At 40.7% G+C, this 22,091-nt stretch overlaps 1 protein-coding gene across 4 annotated transcripts in view; it reads right to left on the bottom strand.

Annotated features, from left to right (window-relative positions):
* SLIT2 (slit guidance ligand 2) overlaps positions 1-21,847 on the bottom strand; it is a 431,007-nt gene extending 409,160 nt beyond the window's left edge. For 3 of the 4 annotated variants that reach the window (XM_004375152.3, XM_004375150.3, XM_004375151.3), the window contains exons 1-4: positions 19,782-21,847; positions 17,055-17,126; positions 15,804-15,875; positions 2,345-2,416 (exon numbers count right to left, since the gene is read on the bottom strand). In XM_004375152.3, the coding sequence (XP_004375209.1) occupies positions 2,345-2,416; positions 15,804-15,875; positions 17,055-17,126; positions 19,782-19,960 (395 nt within the window). In that variant the 5' untranslated portion in view covers positions 19,961-21,847. The remainder of the gene's footprint in view (positions 1-2,344; positions 2,417-15,803; positions 15,876-17,054; positions 17,127-19,781) is intronic. The other variant, XM_004375149.2, reaches the window with a different exon arrangement.
* Between the last annotated feature and the right edge of the window lie 244 nt (positions 21,848-22,091).

The following is a 22,091-nucleotide window of genomic DNA, read 5'->3' on the forward strand; positions in this document are numbered from 1 at the left end:
TAAACATATCCTCTTCCAGGGAAATATCCTGCTAACAGTCTGCTAAGTATAATTCAGGTGAGACAATAGTTCCTCAACTCAAAAGAAGATGCTTGATTTGAGGATGCAGATAAAAATTACACCCCTTTGTTTTTAGCCATAACCAGTGTCTGTCAGTATCAAATTCCAAGTTAACGGGAAACCACTGTCAATATTAAATACTAAGTCACCAAGCAACAACTTCACAGCTATCAGAGTATTCAAGTCCCTCTCGTAAATAGTTCCACCTAAGAAACACAACTTTATCTCCCACTGCTCCCCAGAGGAAATCCTCTCAGCCAAGCAGGCACATAATAAAGCTGACAACATTTTGTAGCTATCCATTTTCCCCTTTTTGTAATGGCATACCTTTAATTAATTAAAAAGTCTTGCCTTACGGGTTCCGTGTCTTTCATTTTTGTCTTAAAGATTTCAAGTCTCCTTTCATACAGCAACTTCACGGTTATAAAATCATAACAAAACGTTTAAGAGAAAAAAATCCCTTTGTCTACTACGTGATATTGTCGAAGAGGGCAAAATGTCAAATAGAATATAATTTTCCAATGGGGGAATTCTGCAGTGAATTAGACCACCTGAAAACCCCTAGGAGAATTAATTCAAGTACTGCTAGATGAAAAATCAAACATTCTTCTTTCTCATAGACGCAGTGGAAATTACTTCCTACATTTCCCTCTTCAGCTTAATAATTTCAAATTCAGAGAATAGTCATTCAATTTAAATTCTATTTTTCAGATACATAGAAGGCAGAGGATTTCCTAAACTGCTGTGCATTGTTTTTATATATTCACACTAATAGCAAAGCAATAGCTTAACAGCGCTCATCGAATACGAGCCTTAAAGTCCATTCTGAAAATCCCCTTAATCACGAAAACTGAAATCAGAAAGTAAACTACTATTAAAACTATCTCTGTGGCCCTTCCAAGAAACTGAGTAAAAATATTTAAATAAGTATCAATTTATATACAGTACACAATATAATCTTTACAGGGACTTACATCCTATTTCCTTGGTAAAAATACTCCCTAGAGAATTCTTGTTAAAAAGGCAGTCTCAAGCTTTCTTTATTGGATTTTTTTTTTAAATTTACTTAAGTGAAGACAATTTACCAGCAGGAGAAACAAAGAGAAGAAATACTGTTAGGTGACTTTGGCTATCCTTAGAGGAACAATGTTAGGAAAGTCAGACTCCAGAGAAGATCTGGCACGTCAGCTGGCAGCAGCGTCCTCTTCGACTAACAAGAAAGTTTTCTCTATAGTAAGTTCAGGTGTCAGGACCTAACGAAGACGTTGGCTATAAGGGGGTGGAGGGTGTAAAGTCTTCCTATGTCTGGATTTGATAACAGCAGTATTGAACTAGTAGGCTACAAAGCCTTGACATCAAAGTCAAGTTCAGAAAAAGCAGTATGTTAACCTTCCCTACAAACACAACCACATGGGACTTTCTCCACTGTCCAGGTGGGGGTCACTCTAAAAATGTTCTCTCTACATCCCAATAGTTTTTTCTCAACATTCATAAACATCAATAACCATTGTTATTTACTTCTTTCCAACACGTTTTAGCTTGTCTCCCATCTGTACAAAACCATTCATATACCCGAAAATCTAATTTTAAAACCTTTCAGAACGTGTATTCCCTACTATGTATTAGGTCATCGAACAGGCATTCTAGGGAGGAAAAGCTAATTCTGCCTAATACTCAAATCATGCTCCTTGCAAAGAACAACTTCCTTTAATAACCTATGACGTTATCTGATATGAAAACCTTGCCTTAAGAATCATTCATATTGCACAGTCTGGGATTCTTGCATGAAAAGAAAACACTGAGAAGGAAATTTACAGCCCTCTTTAAATACCATTTAATAGTATTTCCAGACTAATAAACACTACAACTCAAATACAGAAACAATATCAAAAAAGCTAACATTAAAGACCTCCGACATTACATAAAAATACTGTCAACTTCCCCTTCAGAGGAAGCACAGTAGCCATTCTTCCCTTCAGAACCTAATCGAAATTTTCCACAAAGAAGGAAGGTAAATCTCATCATCATCACATGAACCAATAATAACGATACAATTACAGTGACACAGACATAAACCACTAAATGCTAACCAAATAAAATACGCAATTATAACCCCTACAAAACCAATCATATATTTCCTCAGGATAAAAAAAAAAGCAATTTTTTTATCCATTAATCTATTAGTGAATAGATTCCAGGAAAGCATAAGGAAACAGATCCAAAATACATTTAATAAAACATAAGGTATTACCCAAAGCAACAATAACTATCTGTGTCTACTTACAGCCTGTAGAGCTTAGAAGTCCCAAGAAACAGCAACTCAGGAAACAGCTGAAGGTGATTTCTGTTTAAACGCCTTTTGAGAAAAACAAAAACAAGGCTTAGGTTACAAAGCTCATACCCAACAGTAAGACTGTGTAGTGTCATGCCTCATCCTGTATTTTAGGAAAGAATGAAATGACATTCAAGAGAATTCAAGCAGTGCAAATCAAAAGATGGTTACACCTTTTGTTACGTGACGTTCAAAAGCAATTTTCCATATGCTTACTCAGATGATGATTACTGGAGCCCAAATTCTAAACTCAAAACCTGTGCAACATCAGTCAACCAGAATATACACAAAGATAAAGGATTCCATGACTCAGATCTTAGCGTCTCTGTTAGGAGTTCACTATACAGCAGAAACACCAGAGCAACTGGGGTCCTAAAATTATCCATGCACGGTCCCAAATGGCTTACATATGCCTCCAAGGCATTGTGGGGAGATGGTAATTCCGATTTAGTTGGAGAAAAAACACAAGTGTGAGAAAGGCTTGACATGATTTCTCCCCAGAGGCAAAATCATAAGTTTGAAAATCAACAAAGTTCAAACCTCATTCCACAGCTCCTGAATTAAAGGCTGAGAGCTATTAACTATTAATAGTATTAAAAAGAAGTTTAAATAATGTTTAAAATGTTTCCTTGATACTGGAATGTTTAAAGTGTTTTAGAGAAGAAGTGGATTGCAAATCTAACTCAATGTAAGCCCTGGTGCCATGTAACTAAACTCTTGTGGAACACGCACTCCACTGAATTATCAGCAAATTCTACCCCTGATGTACTCATCGAAATCTCATATGTTTTATGTGTCCAATTTCACATTGCATTATAAGTAATATTTTCCAAAATTTAAATTAAATGATAACAAGCTGATGGAATATGCAAACTTAAATGACATACAGACTGCTGTAGTTCCAGAGTAGAGTAAGCAAACTCTAGAAACTAAAGTCCTACCGAATAAACTAGAAGAATTTCTGAAGTTTAACGGTAACTGTTAAGGGGATGGAAAAAAGGAGGAATATCAGTCTTGACATATTTAAAGGGTCATCAGTTACAAGAAGAAATACACTTATTTAATCTCCAGAGGGCAGAAATGGGATCAACAAATGTAACTCCTGAGAAAGTAGATTAAAAGGAAGGCCTTTCTAAGGACTAGAGATATTAAGAAGTAGGATGATTTTCCCAGGGAAATCCTCAACTCCTTATCCCACATATAGCCAAGCGGAGGCTATGTATTTGCTTTTTGGTTTTTGCTTTGTTTTGTTTTTCCTTCAAAGGATATAATAAAAGGGAATCGTGCATTCGGTGGGAATTTGGACCACTGAACTTCAGGGTGTCTTCCGATTTTAAAATGCCTAGATGTGATAATGGTAACCATTACTCGTTAGATAAATTCATATTATTAAGAAGTTGGCCATCTACAGAAATATCCTAAGCACTTAATAAAATGTATACTAATAAAAATATGCTAATAGAATTAGGGGACAAATAAATAAATTAGTGGTAAAAGGGTGGACTTGCCCACTCACACTAAACCGATTTTTATGAACAAAGCACATAACAAGGCGAAACTTAAAGCAAAGTCAACAACTTGTATTTTTTTTTTTTCTGTTCGTCATGACTCTGAGGAAGGAGTACTTCCAGGGTCTACTATGATACAATTTCAATAAAAATTTAGCTTAATTACCAAAACTAAACCAAACCCATTGCCGTCGAGTCGATTCCAACTCATAGGGACCCTACAGAACAGAGTAGGACTGCCCTACAGAGTTGTTGTGAATATTTGCTTAATTATGACCTTGTTTTATATATATATATATATATATTGCTCAAAAAAACAGATTACAAATATTCACAATAGTGGTAATGAGAACTGTTCTAGGGAAGCCATCACTTTTGGAAAGAACCTCACTGCCGAAGAGCCAGTCCAGATTCCTAGGACAGCAAAGATGGCTTTTCATAATCTAATCCAAACTAGTGTATTAACAGTGTCCATGATTCTCTGGCCACCACAAGCTCCTTCATGTTCCTAGAACTTGTAAAGGCAACTCAAAGTGAGGAGTGTTTTCCCTTGCCCAAGTGGTACTTCTTGCCTCCGCAGTGAAACTTCCCCTTATATCCCTACACAGAGTTAGTCCCTCACTCAGCTGTGTCCTCATGAAAACCAGTTGCCGTCAAGTCAGCTTTAACCCATGGCAACCCCATCTGTACTTGATAAAAGAGTCCCTCATACTGTATTGTAGCCTGTGGGCTTTTCAAATACAAGGACTATATCTTTGTATTCCCCCCTTTCTTCCCTGACATTTAGGAGATTCTTAGGAAATGCTGAATAAATGACTGAACAGACAACGCTCTCTGCATTTTGATGTAATTCAGCAAGGCCCGAGCATATGCATTTTATATTTGGCCCTCGTGGCACAACAGTTAAGCATCTGGCTGCTAACCAAAAGGCTGGCAGTTCGAATCCACTCAGCAGCTCTGCAGAAGAAAAACCTGGAAAGCTGCTCCCATAAAGATTACAACCTTTCAAGACCCTGTAAGGCAGGCAGTTCTACTCTGTCACATGGGGTCATTATCAGTCAAAAACAACCCCATGGAACCTAACAGCAACAACTTTTTTCTGAAAGATTACAGCCTTCAAATCCTTACAGGGCAGGCAGTTCCACTCTATCACATGAGGTCGCTAGGAGTTGAAATCTACTCCATGGAACCGAAAAACTTTTTTCTGGCACACCCCGAGGTATCTGCCCCAAGTTTTACGGCCCTCTCTGTCTGTTAATGGTGGACTGCATGTTGCTATAATGCTGACCTGAGCCTCGGTGGCACTGTGGTTAAGCGCTCAGCTGCTAACCAAAAGATCCACAATTCAAGTCCACCAGCCGCTCCCTGGAAACCCTATGGGGCAGTTCTACTCTGTCCTATAGAATTGCTATGAGTCGGAATCGACTGGACAGCAATGGGTTATGATGCTGGACAGGTTTTGTAGGGCTTCCAGATTAACGCCTGGCAGTCTTTCAAAAATCTGCCAGTGAAAACCCTATGGAGCACAACATTTCTATCCACAGACAATCACGGGAATGGCCAAGTCAGGCAGCATTTCATCCCCTTGTGCATGGGGTCACCATGGGTCAGGAGCTGACTTGAGGGCAGCTAACAACCAGCTAACCAAAGCCCACCACCAAATCTACTCCATGTGTCCTAGACTGCAGTTACCTTTTTCTTTCTATGAAACCCTTCCTCCCATTCTCAGCACCACCCGAAGCTGGAAGGAACTCAATGCGTTTAAACAAGTTTAGAGAGTTAAATAATTGTTAGCCTCTACTAGCTTTCTTGTCAATGGGCCTACAACTACTACAATTTCCATTACTGAGAGAAAGTAAAGATTTTAGATTGTGCTCAGTATCTTCTTTAATATAATGGTTTTCATAGCCCAAGTGATCCTTAATTCATTCTGCAAGTAATAGCTAGTAAGTACCGAGCTTACTGTGTGCCAGGCACTGTTTTGAGAGGTTTACACGGGTTATTCATTCTTCACAGCAACACTGAATAATCAACACTCTTGTTGCCATTTTGGAAAGAGGCACAAAGCTCGTAGGCAGTAGAGCTAGAACTTGAACTTAATCAACGTGGCTCCAGAACACACCCTCAAAACCACCCCTCTCAGAGAGACGCAGTCTAATTGTCCTCCCTCCACAATAATTCAGAGTAATACAAGGCCGAAACACTCCTCTTCACCCATCTTTTCCTTGGGAAAAACAGTTTTATATACTTCATTTCTTAAATATCTACGAAATAACCATCTAAAATCAAAACACCAAACTTTATTCTTAAAAAAAAAAAAAAACTAGCTCTAACTTCAGGTCACTGTTTCAAACGCTTGTTTAAAATACCTAAAATTGACAGAAAAATGAAAATATTTATGAAACATTTTTCTCTAAATTCAAAGTAGTTTATCATTATTTCACAAAAGCCATTATGGAATGATCTTATTATGTCTAAACTAATCATGATACATTTCTGTTCTGAACATAAGATGAGGCATTGTCACAGAGAAAAAGGCAGATAACTTGATAAGTGATGTAGAAACATAGAAAAACAGTACAACCACACTTTTTTAAGAGTATCAATATACTTTTAATTCCTGTGCCTTTATTCTCTCTTCCACTAGTGCTAAGATTAAATGGAAATACAAACATTAAAAAGAGGGAAGAAAGTAATTTTTTCCCCAAAATAATCCGTAAAGGATAAATTTTACAAGTTGTATACAATGACCAGAAATTAAAGTCTTAAATTTAGTACCAATTTTTTAAAACCAGAATTACTTGAAAGACCATTAAGATGCATAAAGAACACTAAAAAAAGCTAGAGAAAAAGTAACATAATTTCTAATGCCACAGGAAAATTTCTTAGCTGCTTGAAGATGACAATGTCATAAAAGCTCCAATGTAAATGAGTTAAAGAAGTTAAAATCTGATGCTCACAGAACAGGAAAACAGCATTAGGGCATCACACAGGATGATTTACAGGAGCCAACAGGAATCAGCTCCATTAAACAGACCAGGTGGGTCAACTGCCCATTGTTCAGAGCAAAGACATTCGATTGTGCCCAAGGAGTGGTAACAGATGTAAAGCCGCATCTGGCTCTTGTGTCATAACCCTCTGGATGGAATCTGCCCACAAGACCCCAGAACTGCTTGAGAATTCTCTGGATGGTAAAATTCATGGTTTCAGAAAGGTGTACACTGTCTGTTGGTTACACACCTTTTCTTAGTGAAGAAATGAGAAGGGATCCCTAACTGTTTCCTTTGTGTTTCTTCAAGCAGATAAGAAATCTTGCTGTGGCATTAGAAATGGTTACTTCTTCTCTAGCTCTTTGAGTGACTGTTTTGCACCTTAATGGGCTTTACAGTAATTCTGGTTTAAAAAAAAAAAAGTATTAAATTTAAAGATTTAATGCCTCGTCATCGTACAAGAATCTCTTTTAATTTTTTTTTTCCTTTGTTGATTATTTTGGAAATAAGTCTGACCTTGAGAGAGGTGACTGATCTTCAGTGACTGCAAAAAACACCAGCTTCCGAAATGTTGATTCATAAAGACTCAGTCTGAAGGATGGGCTTAGCATTATTGACAAGCATTGTTTTTAATCATTATCTGCCAGCTGCTCCTGCACCTCCTGTTCACCAGTAGAGGTTACAGTCACTTTTTTCAACCTTTACCTTGATTCAGTTGATATTTGCAACTTCACCTCCATTCAAAATGTAAAATGAAAACAATTTTACCAAGGCCAGTGAAAAATGAATGCTTTATACTTACATGTCATTATAAATTCATTATAAGGTCTGTAATAAGCATTCAGTAAATATTACCCTTAAAAATTTATAATTTCTAACCTACTTCTCACAAGCAGACTACCAGGAGTATATATAGCTAATTAATTCTGCCTTTTTACCTTTTCTCAGGTTAAATTTCCACTTGTCTTTTTAAATTTTTTGTTCTGTAACATTTGCAAAGCAAATATTTTAACATTTGCCTTGTGACACAATTAGATGGATACAAGACAGTATATATTACCAGCAGTGATTTCCATGAAAATTTTACCATCTCTATTTCTTACTAAAACCAGAAACCAAACCCACTGCCATCCAGTCGATTCTGACTCATAGCAACAGAGTACAACTGCCCCACAGAGTTTCTAAGGAGCGGCTGGTGGATTCAAACTGCCAACCTTTTGGTTAGCAGCTGAGCTCTTAACCACTGCGCCACCAAGGTCAAAATTCTTAATGAAAATGTTGCTTCCCCTTCATTTCCCTAATGTCTTGCTATTCCTCTATATATTCAGAAAGATTATTAAAAATATTATGAAATAAAACTTGAAGACTTTGTACTTTTTTTTCACATTTCTTCCATTGACTATGTACTATGGTAAGAGAAAAATCAGAACAAAAATAGTAGTGAAATATATATGCATAAAGGTCAAATTTATTATTTGCACATTTTAATAGTTCAGATAAGACAAAAATAATTCCTAAACTACGCTTTTAATAGGAGACAGACATTGAAATGCATAATAATAACATTTCTCTACACGCTAAAATATGTGCCGAGCATTTTGTGAAACTTTTTATGGACATTTCTTAATTCATATATCACCCTGTGAGATATGATAATCATCCTTGTTTTAAAGATGAGGAAACTGAAGTTTTGGAAGACAAAGCAATTTGATTGAGGTTTCTCAGTGGTAGAGCTAGAATTGACACCAAGGGTTTTTTCATATCTCTCTTAACTAATGTTTCTGATTTTTAAAAGGGAAGGGAAGCTTGTATCTGTTTGGAAAGCATAATCAACAATACAAACAATGAGTATCTTTTATGGAATTGGGTCACCCCAAAATATGTGCTGGAATCCTAACTCCCATATCTACAGATGTAGTCCTATTCTGGAAATAAGATCTGTTATATTAATAATACCCTATCAGTGTAGCAGAGCCCTGGTGGCACAGTGGTTAAGAGCTCAGGCTGCTAATCAAAAGGCTGGCCGTTTGAATCCACCAGTCATTCCTTGGAAACCCTATGGAGCAGTTCTGCTCTGTCCTATAGGTTCACTATCAGTCGGAATCGACTCGATACCAATGGATATCAGTGCAGGGTGTGTCCTAAACCTCACACTTCTGAGTTACAAGCAGCAGCACAGACACAGAAATAAGGAAGCACATACAGAGGGGACGACAGATGCTATCTGATGAAGATGGAGGCAGATGAATCTACAAGCCCAGAAATGCCAAGGATTGCAGGCTACTAGAAGCTGATATAGACAAAGAAGTTCCCCTTAGAACCACACTCTGAATTTGTTCTTCTAGCCTCCTGACCTGTGAGGAAATAAACTTCTGTTCTTTAAAGCCACCCACTTATGGCAATTCTGTGACATCAGCACTAACAAACTAAGACAGTACCTGCCAATGTTCCATGAGACACGACGCAACAGCTGAGCAAGTTACAAGGAGAAAATAAAGCTGTTGCTTAGATATTTTAAAATTTTTACCTAGTTGATATAAAGAAAATATAGTACTAACTTTAATTTACCAAAAAACCAAACCCATTGCCAATGAGTCAATTCTGACTCGTAACGACCAAATAGGACAGAGTAGAACTGCCCCCAGGGTTTTCCAATGAGCAGTTGGTGGATTCGAACTGCTGCTCCATTGCCTGCTCCACTGCCAATGCCTCCAAGGGCAGCACATGGCCAGCTTTCGAACCCTCAATTGCATCCAGAGCGGATGGATGCTGCAAAGAGCACAATGGCATCATCTGCTGCAATGTTCCCTTAAAGCACTACTCTTATTTTCATAACGCCCGATCAGCCCTACTGCCGCTAAGCTTTCATTCTGAAATTGTTTCACCAAGATTCCTTCCAGACTGCCAGTTATAATTTGCTTTGAAAAAAAGAGAAGGCAATAAATATGAGGTCCGCACAGAGAAAGGTTCTCATTTCACTTAGAGTTGTGAAATTCAGTCCCAAAGGCATGATTCAAAGATAAAGGTGTCCAAAATGAATGAATGACAGAATTAAATGTAAAATATCTGACAATCACCGCTTGCACAAATACATTGTAACAGTGCAAACTGAATGACTCATTTCAGGCGAGGCATAAAGGACAGCATCCGGCAAACACCGTCACAAAGGATGAGCCCAAAACAGATGTGGGAAAAATAAACAGCTTTGCTGCTTCAGAATTTATAAAACGGTCCACAAAGAGCAAATACGCCTCCTCCCCACCATTCAACTTCAAGGCCCATAAAAATGCGCCACATGAGAAACCCTCTCACATGGATTCAGTATTCTGCTAAAGGGAATAATAGTGCACACGCATTAAAGCTTTACCTGATAAAAATATAATAAATAAAGCTCAACATAATATAAAATACTTTAATATTATTTATAAATAAATGAACATAATTGACGTTTAGTGGATATCAGAGATTAAGTGATATACACTGATAATTTATACTATTTTTATCTCATGGGATCTACATACTCAGACTTTGTTACACAGTTTGGTACCTTCTTTGAAGAGCATTCCCCAAGAAAATGATTGCAGTGATTTTAAATTCGGGCATAAAGATGCCAGAGAGCAATTCTCTTGCGACAGAACTTACATTCTTTTTCAAGATTAGCACTGTAAATATGCTCTTGCTTTAAGAAAAGGAATGTGTTATGTGTTGCCTATAAACTAGTGGGATTAGCCAGAAGAGAAATTCTCTATGTCCTTGATGAACAGGGAATAAGTGGTGCTTTCCTTCAGACCTGTTCTACAACATATTCTTTACTTGAACTCACGGGTAGAAACCTACAACAAAAATCCTGGAGCACAGGAGTTGCTAAGCCTCATGCTGTCTTCACATACTTATGAATGGTGTGTGCTTGCAAGGAGAAGTAACTCAGCACCACCTTAAAACATAAAGTACCCTTTACATATCCTTTCATGAGGTTGTAGTGTTCAGACAAATTGAGACTCTACGCATATGGATTTAGGTTCCTGGGTGGTGCAAATGGTTCAGCACTCAACTACTAACCGAAAGGCTGGCAGTTAGAATTCACCCAACAGCACCACAGAAAAAAGGCCTGGTGATCTGCTTCCTTAAGATCTCAGCCAAGAAAACCTGCTGGAGGGCAGTGCTATCCCGAATCACATGGTGTCTCTATGAGTCAGAATCAACTCAACAACTTGGGCCCTGGTGGCACAGTGGTTAAGAGCTCAGTCTGCTAAACCAAAAGGTTGGCAGTTCGAATCCACCAGCAACTCCTTGGAAACCCTATGGGGCAGTTCTACCCTGTCTGATAGGGTCTCTATGAGTCAGAATCGACTCAACGGCAACAGGTTTGGTTTTTCAGTAAATTAAAATTAGTACTATATTTTCTTTATAACAACTCGGTAAAAATTTTAAAATATCTAAGCAACAGCTTTATTTTCCATGATTTCTTACATGGCTTCATTATATTTTCAGAACTCATCTTTTCAAACAAAAAAGAAGTATCAAATGACAAAGCTAACAGGAAAAAACGTAATTTCAAATGGATAGATACAATTTGGGGAGTTAAAATGGTATGTGTCTTAAAAGCACACATTTACACATTGTTGGTGGCAAAAGGTGAACAGTCCAATTACCTGTTTTTATCACTTCTGTAATTTCTACAATTGTAAGGGTATAACATGATTGTATTGCTAAAGTTTAAACTCCAAAATTTTCCATGATATGCTGTAGGTTCTCGTTAACATAATCCAATAATACAAGCATTTCATTTTACAGTCTCAGTGAATAACAAAACTGCCTAAAAATGACAATCCTGAAACATCTTGAAAACTTTCTCAGGCTATTGCATTTGTGTTATCAAGGAATTTTCAAAAGGAAAAGGTGATTTTTTTACTACTGGAATCCTCAAGTGGCCTGGGTCCCAGTAAAAGGTCATAAAATAGAACTTAATGACTGCACCTAATCCCATAAACTGTAAGTGAACAACAGAACCTCCTACCCACCCACGGAAGTTCTGGGCCTCATTTTAACTAAAATGATTCTCTTTTTAAATTAAAAAAAAAAAAAAAGAAGAAGAAGTGACTTTTTAATCCTCTAGGACATTATGTACCAGCCGGGAAATCTTGAATTAATAATTCTGCATGGAGACTTTATTGCAGACATACACAGGTTAGCCTTTAAAGTGAAAAGTATACTTCACAAATGGTCTGCTTCTTTACTGTAGCATACGTGCCCTTTGTTTTTCCTTAATTAAATTCCACTGAATTAACTAGACCCTTTACTACATTAGATTTCAGTTGAACATTCTGATTGAACAACACAAGATCTGCCAATGCAATATCCAAGTGGCACATTCTCAAGGCTTTGTTTCCATCCCAGATAAGTAGGTACTGACGGCAATATACAGCATCCTAGGAAATCTGCCACTGCACATGTTAGGTCTGGGAACATAGTAGCAAACTGTCAAAACAGGAAGTAATGTGTGCTCACAGTGCGTAGGTGTGATTAAAACTGATTTCTTTTGCAATGATTCGTAAGCGCATTCTGATGATGATCATATCATCTGATGTTTTCTATTCGACAGGAGAGAGGGAGGGGAAGAGAAGGAGGGAAGGAGGGAGAGAGAAAAGGAGGGAGGGAGAAAGGAAGGAATGAAGGACTGGAGGGAGAAAGAAAGGGAAGAAGAGAGGAAGGAAGGGAGGGAGAGAGGAAGGGAGGAAGGAAGTAAGGAGGGAGGGAGGAAAGGAGAGAGAAAGGAAGGGATGGAGGGAGGGAGAGAGGGAGGGAAGAAAGAAGTAAGGAGGGAGGGAGGGAGGAAGGAAGCAGGGAGAGAGGAAGTAAGGAGGGAGGGAGGAAGGAAGAAACAAAGAAAGGAGTGAAGGAAGGAAGGAACAACGGAAAGATTGATTTATTTTAACACCCATCTACCTCTTAACATTTTGACTGAAAAACTTGCATTTTATCCATTCTCTCACATGGAAAAATACCTTTTCTTTTTCTAACTATAATGCTGTGACTTACAAACAATGACTTTCTTATTTCATGCTATAAATTCAATTTTCATGACTCTTTGTTTCTCACAGATTAAAAAACTGAATTTCTTAAAAGGCATAGACTTTGATATTCTATTTTCAGATTTGTCTTCTTTCTCTAGATCAATTTAAAACTCGCTGAACCTGAAATGAGAAGAAACAACTGACAACTTGGAAATATTTCATAAAATGCCACTGGGATTGTTTTGATTTTATCACATTAAAATGAAAATAACTTAGAAACATACATTATGCACAAACAAAACTAATGTTTTTATTTTAATTTGCTTTTCACACTGGGAATGAAAATTAAATTGTTTTAAGACCAAATGAATGGCTTTTAACAACATAAACCTGAATCTATAAACTGTATCATAATTTAGAGTTCCAATGAAAATTTTACACCTGAAGTGTTATGAGTTCACATAATATATGTTACTTAAAAGTTAATTCATTGATTAATTCCCATCTTTCACAGGGTCTCTTGAAGTTTTTTAATAAAGAAAGCAATTTTTGTGATGTTAATGACACCAACTAAAATACACACGTATAAAACACACTACAGTAACTTGATTATGGAACTCGCTGTGTTAGTTTTCTTTTTTTAGATTTTGTTTTTGTTTTAAACAATATACTGAATAAAATTTAAAATGGTTTGTTTACAACAAGTTGAATGCATTTTCAACCTTTGCATTATTAAGCAAAATTGTCTCGCCATGTAATATATTTAAAAAGAAAATAAATATTTGTAAGTACATCCACAAGTTTCCTAAGAAATGGTTTTAAATTCCAGAGTCCCAAGGAGATGAATTGGCTGTCAGATAACAATGTGCTTCCATCAGATGGACTTGGCAGTTGTAAACAAAAGGAATTTTCTCAGCTTTTCCTCACAAATATGAAATATTTGCTCTCAGACAACAGCTGGGGTGATTTAAAGAAGTCCTGCATATATATTAGTTTTCATTCAAAATTACAAATCCTCCTCCCACTCTGAAACAGACTGTGTTTTTAGTAGACTGGAAGATTGTTCTGAGATGGAGTGACATTCTCAGGGCAAGTAAAAACCAAAAAATAGTATGAACTTAGAACTCTAGTCAAATTCCAAATCATAAGGCATCTGGTTAATAATTTTTAGGAAAAGTTAATTTATTCAAGATAAAGTTCAAATGATACTGTTAAAAAGAGGCTTGAAAAGTAACGAGAGATTTTGTTTTGTCCTACTGTTTCTGAGAATATTTAAAATGACAATATAACCAAAATATACATTGCATGAAAAGCCATCAATATTTATTCAATGATTTGGAAATTGTTTAAAAATAAAAATATCCATATTCTCACGTGATTTCTAAATTTATGAAAAAAAACTTTTAATGCTTAAATTATCATTTTAAAGTACCTATTCATCTGACCAATCATTTAAATAATACAGACATTTTTTGTTTTAAATGGATGGATTAAAATACCTTCGCAAGGAACTCAGTAGGATTTAGCTATTCATGGAAAGCCTATGCAAGCGGCCAAAGAAGAATACTTCTGGAGTATTTTTATATTTTAAGCGATGTAACATTAGTATGTTTACATATGTATAAATATATTTATTATAAAGTTAACCAAATGTTTATCTTTATTTCTCTCAAAACTAGCTCCAAGTAGCGATGCTTAAGTTTATTTTGAATTACACAAGTATATTCCCTAGTTATATTTATCAGAGAAAGTTTTATAGCAAAATAAATTAGACATTTATCTGTTTACTTTACTTGACATGATAAAAATGTAGTCTATACGCTGTATTTACAAACATTTTAGGATTTTTTTTTCCACTTACAGGCAATAATACAGAATTAACTTTTGCCCTTGAGCTCAGTGAATCTGAATATGTCCCATGCCTAAAATGAACATATTTTATTATTAAAAATAAAATTTTAATTTTTACATAATGTGACTATTAAGGCAGATATGGAAACTTATTAAAATAAGTGTTGCTATTTTTAATGAAGCTTTTACTTGCCATTAAAATGCAAACCTACCAGAATTGAATAATCAAAATATATCAGAGCAAGGAATTCATAATTCAAATTAGACAGCCTGTAATTTATTCTATTTCAGACAGAGGTTTAAAAAATCTCTTTATTCTTTACATAATGTACTAATGCTCCTTAAGTAATGTATACCAATTTTTATTAGATTTTGTGTCTGAAAAATAATACCGTGAACTCTGAAGTCTACATATGATCTTCTTAGAAACAAAGAATCACTGTCAAATGACCATACTTTGGAACACAATTTTTACTTCCATTTCTATTTTTTAAATTGTTTTTCCAGCAGAGGTATTTCAAAAGCCACTGTGACATCATGAAATAAAAGTGAGAATAGAGGTTATTGACAACATTCACTGTTTAAGTGTTAAATATCAAAAAGCAAATATTTATCAGTAAGAATTTAAAACATTTCTTCAAATGTCACTAAGGACACACAAAGCAACAGTATGAAAATTAAAATAACTATTAGGAAAATTTATCTTTTCCATAATGCAAATAAATCATCACCCTTCTTCCTACATAAACAAATTAAATAAACTAGATGAACAGTAAGAAAAACACGTACAACTACCAATGCAGTGGTTACTAAGGAAGTAAACACCTCTGAAAGTAAGTCTCTATTTTTGAGTTTTAATACAAGTTAGAACCATTTATCCAGAAGCTGCGGTTTTTGTACATTCTGTCTGAAGACTACTTATTCATCTTCTTTCTTTTGTAAACTTGCAAAAGCTAAAACATGAAACTGAAGACACGGTGCCTTGAAATTCAAGTATTTTTAAGAACAGTTATGTTGTTGTCGTAAGTTTGGAACTGAAAATACTTACAGTCTCTCCAGCTCTTTAAGATCCTGGAATGCTCCTCTTTCAATGGTGCTAATCTTATTCTCCATAAGCTGTCTGAAATGCAAAATATAACATGAGACTTCACGTCACCAGGAACCATTTTAATAAGTTTCAATTTAGCAACTGAAAACGTAGCCTCCCTCCCTTTATGAAGTTGAAATATTGCTCTAGTTTGCGATCCAATATCCAATTTAATGTTGATACACTGCAGAGAACTCAGGGAGGGAAAATAATTAGCATACACGTCACAAAACCTTCATGCAAAATGCTAATGTAGTTTCTCAGGAACTTTACTAGTCCAAACTCTGAACTTAAAACGACAGCCCATCCTGAAAAGTAACAGCGAAACTGCAGCTTTCAGAGCTGTTTCACAGTAACCTGATTTTTAACTGAGTTTTTAACTAAAAGAATCAATATACAGTAATTCATCACCCACATATTTCTACTCTGACTTTATGCATATTCATTAGCAATTGGAAGAATTTACAATGGCCAATATGTGTTTCTTAAAACATGAACCCTGAACACACCATGGTCTGAAGTATATAACCACTGTGATGTAAATATTGACAACCCTGCGGATAAAACCAATTTCACATAACACTGAATCTCAAATGATGGTTAACTCACTAATTTAACCCACCAATTAGAGAAGTAATCATACTGCAACAATTTCAGAAAAGCTACAAATTAAAAAAAAAAAAAAACTTTAAAATAGGACCAATGTATTTTCATAGGTAAATATTTTTTCACAAAAACTCTGCTAATGAGCTGAACTGTTCAAGTTTAAAGTTAGAAATTACATCTCATTGTTTTCTCCAGAAAAGCCTGAACATTTATTATGTTAGTAATAATAAAATACAGACCCACTTGAATTTTTTCTAGTTACTCTAAAACCCTAAAAGTGTATCAAGTGTCTCACATTACTTATTCATATTATGAAAGCAGTTATTCTACATTTTTATATGCATTAGGTACTTAGGATATAGTATAACAAACATTTGAGATCATTTCTATAATATTGTTTCTATGGCATACATCCAACCTTAATATAAAAGCCTAACTTTGTATTGAAATTTCTAGCACAGTATTAAACAAAAAGGAAAAGAAACCAAGATATTTTCAACTTTTGTGTTTGTCATTGAGAGTTGTAGAAACTGAGACAAAAACTATTTCAAAACAATCTTAAAAACCAAACAAAAATTCTCCAAAAACACAGAAAATCACACTTACAGAACTCTTAGATGTCTAAGACCAGCAAAATCTGTTTTAGTAATCCTTGTGATGTTATTTCCATTCAAATCCCTGCAAAAACAAGTAAGAAAATGAAAGCTCAATTTTATTTCTATTAATTTGAGGTTAAACAAAGTAAGATTCAAGAGTGCAAATTAATCCTAGTTACTAAAGTAGTTTACAAAATAAATGGGAGAAAGAAGGGAGTGGCCTTGGAAAGAAATCAAAAAATAATAATTCTTAGGTTTACAAAGGTCATTCTTGCTGGCATGTGACAAGAAAATGAAGTGATTATATTATCACCCTAAGTTCTCTTTTGTTGTTTACCTGTGTGTATATGAAAGCACTTTCAATTTTTGCTTTTATAAGGGTGTGTATTACTTTCACAGGTGTTCTGAAAAAGAAGCACTGTTATTTTATTATTTTTGCTAGGCATGTTTCCCAGAAGTTTCCTTCAGGAAGTCAAAATAATAATTTTCTAATACTGGACTATGCAAGAACAAATTAAAAAAAAACAAAACAAAACTCTTCTTAGGTATTACAGTAACGACACTTCCTAAGGCAAAGAAAAAAATTAGCATGCCATTAAAAGAACTGCACTTCAAAGACTTGCATTTATAGCATCTACCTTCCAACAATTCTATGTTTGTATGAAAACTAAACTCATTTGCAGCTCAGGGAACCCCGCCGTGACTGTCACGTGAAAACTACGAGCCAGAGCAAGAATGGAAATAGTATTCAGGCCTCGACATTTTTGCAAAGATTTCAGCACCGCTTTTACTTTTGGAGCCACAGCCCCCTTTCTGGCATATTAGGTCAAGATCTAAACTTCCCCTGGTTCCAATCATTTGAAGCAAAACCAGGTTTTGCTGCTGTTTCAGTGCTCTCCTTCATAGCTGGAGGCTCTAGTTTACCGTCTTTTACCTTCGACTTTAAAACAGCATGTTTGAAATCTGTATTTAAAGTGTTTACTTTTTCAATGGTTGAATTTTACAACAGCAATGAATAAACTATTTTTGAAACTCTTTATACATCCTTCCTAGGAATCTTCCTGAAACGCAAATGATTTTTCCTGAGTTCAGTCCTTTTTGTTGAGTAAGACGTGTTAGTGCTTAAACTGTTCTGAACAGCATGAAATGACAAGTGCGAAAAAAGAATTCTGCACTGCTTCTCTGCCTTTCTCTCAGACCCGCTTTTCCAAACTGAGCAAAGTACCATCAAGTTGTTCCTGAGAATGGTTGAGTCTTATCGGCTATTTGATATAACATCAATTTCCTCCAGCCAAATGTGGTGGATCACATTTTGACAAGACACCCTGGGCAGAGCCCCAACTTATTCTGCACTGCGGGTCTGAGAAGGAGGGAGGAAAAGGGGGGCAGCGCGCCTGGGGGGCCAGAGGTTACTATTTGAAAAGAAAGAGCTCAACCTTTAAAGGTTTGCTGAGGGCGAGGGAATGGGTTGGATAAGGAGAGCAACTGAAAGCACTATGGGCTGCGCAGGTGGAGACCTGGGGGTCAAAGTGGGTCTTCCCCGCTGCCCCCGACCCGGGGCGAAGACCCCTGGCAACTGAGCCCGTGCGCGCAGGCCCGCGTCGGCCTCGCCCTGCGCCCACCAGGCCCACGCGCAATTGCGCGAGCCGAGGGCGCTCGGGCGGCGCGAGGCGGCAGCCTCGGTGTTCACAAAGAGAATGGCCTCCATGCTCCACTTCCCTGAACTCGAAAATCTCCCACAAGGAGCGCGTGGACCGTCACCACCCAGGCTGCATTTACTTCTTCATTAGAGCTTGCAGAAGCAGGGAGGCGGGAATGTCTGCGGGCAGCAAAGCGTGGAGAGGAGAAGGAAAGGGAGCTGCTGCCACGTGAAGCGGCGCAGAAACTGCCAGAAAGGTGGACAGGGACATCGAGGCTCAGAAGGAAGGGCTGGAGGGGGCAGCCGATTGCAGCGGGGTTCCTGAAGCAGGCAGCCCCCACTAGGCTGGTGCCCGTTGGAGAACCAGCTCCAACTTCGCCTGGACGAGGGAACGTGGTCCTCCTCTGCAGGTGCCCGCTCTGGCAGATCTCGTGGGGCCACTGCCGCCTCCTCCCCGGGGAGGTGGCGGGGGGGGGGGCCGGCGGCCACCGCGCGAGCTGCCGCCGTCCGGGGACGACCTTCTCTCCATGGCCTGTGCGAAGCGCCCCCCGGCGGACCCGGCCGCCCCATGGCCCCTTCTCCACACCCTCCGCCCAAGAGACAGCGACACAAAGCCGGGAAGCAGAGGTTTGTTTCTCTCTTGAGTCCCTGCGCCAGTCCTCCACCACAAGCGATGGGACTTAGCCCCGAAACCGATCCGAGTGTCCACAACTGCAAGGTGACTTCGTTTGCAGAGTCAGGGGAACAAAGTCGCGTCTCCTTCGCCCCAGGCACCCGTAAGCACTTGTCCCCCACCTCCCCAGCTTCCCGACCCGAGGGAAATCGACCGTGCGTGGTAGGACTCGAAAACGGACCGAGTGCCCAGCGCAGTTGCCAAAGGGTCCGCACCTCCCAGAGCAGTGCCCCTCCCTAAGTAGTGCGCACCCTCATCCTTCGCCCTCCTGGAGAGCCCAACCCCAGGATGAGCGGGCAGCAAGACTGCCTCACGCACAGGTCCTTGCGCCACTTGGTCCCTCCAGTTGCGAGGCAGGGGTATGCGACTCTGTTGGCGGGGGGAGGGGGGATGTGGGGAAAAGGACGGGAAGAGCCCATACTCACAGCCTCTCTGTGTTGCGGGGAATATTCCTGGGCACGCTGCGCAACGCCAGCCCGTGACAGTCCACGGTGCTGCCTGAGCAGGAGCACTGCGCCGGGCACGCCTGTGGCGCCACCTCGTTCAGGACCGCCAGCACTAACCCCAGCGACAGGGACAGTGTCTGCCAGCCAACGCCACACATTTTCCCCCGCCGCCTCCTTGATCGTCGGCGCCTGGGGTTTCTCTTTAGGTAGCTGCTCCGAGGAAGCCCGCAGTGCTCGAGGCCCCGTGGCCCGGCGTGGGGCTAGCAGTCCAGAATGACCAATGAAAATGTGCAAAAATAATGAGGAAGTAACAGTAATAATATTCAAGGTAGCAGAGCGACCGCAAACACACGCCCTCCTCCTCTCTCTCCAATCTTCTCCAGCAGGGTAAGCCGCTCCTTGGACAACTTTTGGTCCTGAAGATAATCGTCCGGTCCAACGCTGCAAGGAGACGCCGAGAGCAGAGAGAGGATCAGGCGTCGTCTGGCTTCTAAGGATCGACCTGGCGGTAAAAGAGCTGGGGCTCCCAATGGCCACGAAGATGCAGGGGCCGGTTGCGCAGAGACGTGAGGGGTTAGGTACTATGATCCCGCGCACTCCCTATACAAATCTGATTCCAGAGGGGAGGGTGCAAGGCAGTAGAGGGGTCTCAATAGGAATGGTGGCCCCAACTGAAGTGGGCTCCCCAAAGCTAGAAGGCGCAGGAGCCCAACGGGCAGGGGGCAGAGCGTGCCCGGGGACTGAGCATGGCGCGCGGGGGCGCACGGGGCAAGCGGGCAGCGCCGGCGGCGCGGGGCGGCGCTGCGGAGTGCCAGGCGCAGCTCACGCGCTTTTTCCCTGGTTCGCTGCAGCCCCGACCGGTCCTTGCCGGCACCCAAGAGCCGAGAGCGGTTTGCAAACACACATGCACTTTGCTCAAAGGTGGTTCGGCAATCCCGCCTCCCGCCAGGCGTCCTAGGCGACACTCCGCACCAGGGCCTGCCCCGAGGTTAAGCAGAAAAGACAAAAGGGCAGTCGGGCCGCCGCAGCCGGCAGGAATATCCACTAGTCACGACCCCAGCAGAGAAAATCCAAGAGGCCAAGTTGAGGACGCGAGCTTCTGCGAGGATGAGTGGAGACCGGTTGGCTCAAGATTTGTAGACAGGCAGACCGATAAGAGTGGAAAGGCCAAGGTGAGAATGTTAGCGCGCCAGGTCTTGCCGGGGTGTCCTGGAGGAAGGCGAGGTGGCAGGCAGACCGCTGGGATCCGCTACTCCAGGACTGAGCCCAGGCGCCAGCTGAATGGCAGTCGTGTGTGCGCGCGTGTGTCAGCCACTCTGGTCTCCCGGATACGCCGCAGCTCCGCGGCAGACACCTGATGGCAAAGGTGGAAGAAACAAGAGCAGGCCTCCTGGGCGGGCGCAGCCCCTCGGCAGCCGCCCACAAGTGGGTCCTCCTCCTCAAAAGTGCAGGAACTTTTCCCAGGCTTTGGATCCCGTGCCCTAAGGCGGACGGGCTCCACAGACGTCGCGACGCCGCCCCGCTCCTGGCGGTGCACCTGACTCAGCGGCCGCAATCCCGAGCCGCCCGACTCCTTCCAGTCCTTTCCCCTCTCCCAGACGGTTTCTTCGCCTCCTTGTCGGCGGAGGGGTTTGGGGGAGAGGGTAGGCGGCGACAGAGAACGGGGACTCGGGCTCTGCGGGCTCCGGAGTCCCCGGCAACTGTCCAAACAATAGGACGGACCCAGCAGCCCAAGTCTCGCTCGACTGCGGGAAGGTGGGTTGTTGTTGCAGCTGGAGTTGTCCACTTAGGCTGCCTGGCGCCGCGCTCAGCCGAACAAAAACCCGGCCCGCGCCTCCGGAGCTCGCCGCGGGCACCGGTCGCCCCCCTTTCTGCTCAGCACGCCCGCCGGGCCCGGCAAGCTCGGCAGCTCCCGCCCGCGCCCGGGAGCCTCGGCGCTCCCATCACTCGCCGCCGCCGCCGCCTTTTTTAACCACGGTCTGCGGCAGCCACGGTCGCCGCCAGCCTCCGCCGTCCGGGTACTTCCCAAATAAATATCCCCAAGTCAGAAGTTAAACCGGCGCGGCCCTTATATACCCGCCTGAGCCTCCACCCCCTCCGCCCCGCCCCGTGCGCCCGGTACCGCCCACTGGCTGCGCGCGGGGAGCCCGCACCTCGCAAGGGAGAGGTGAGGCCGCGGCTGCCAGCGCCTGGCGGTGGCGGGCAGCGCGCGGGAACGCGCCTCGGCTGGCTCGCGCTCTAGCTCCCACGCCCGGCGAAGTTGCCAGAGGAAGGAGGCTCCCGGGCCCC

Source organism: Trichechus manatus, unplaced genomic scaffold, assembly GCF_000243295.1.
Source record: "Trichechus manatus latirostris isolate Lorelei unplaced genomic scaffold, TriManLat1.0 scaffold00034, whole genome shotgun sequence".
Classification (NCBI taxonomy): domain Eukaryota; kingdom Metazoa; phylum Chordata; class Mammalia; order Sirenia; family Trichechidae; genus Trichechus; species Trichechus manatus.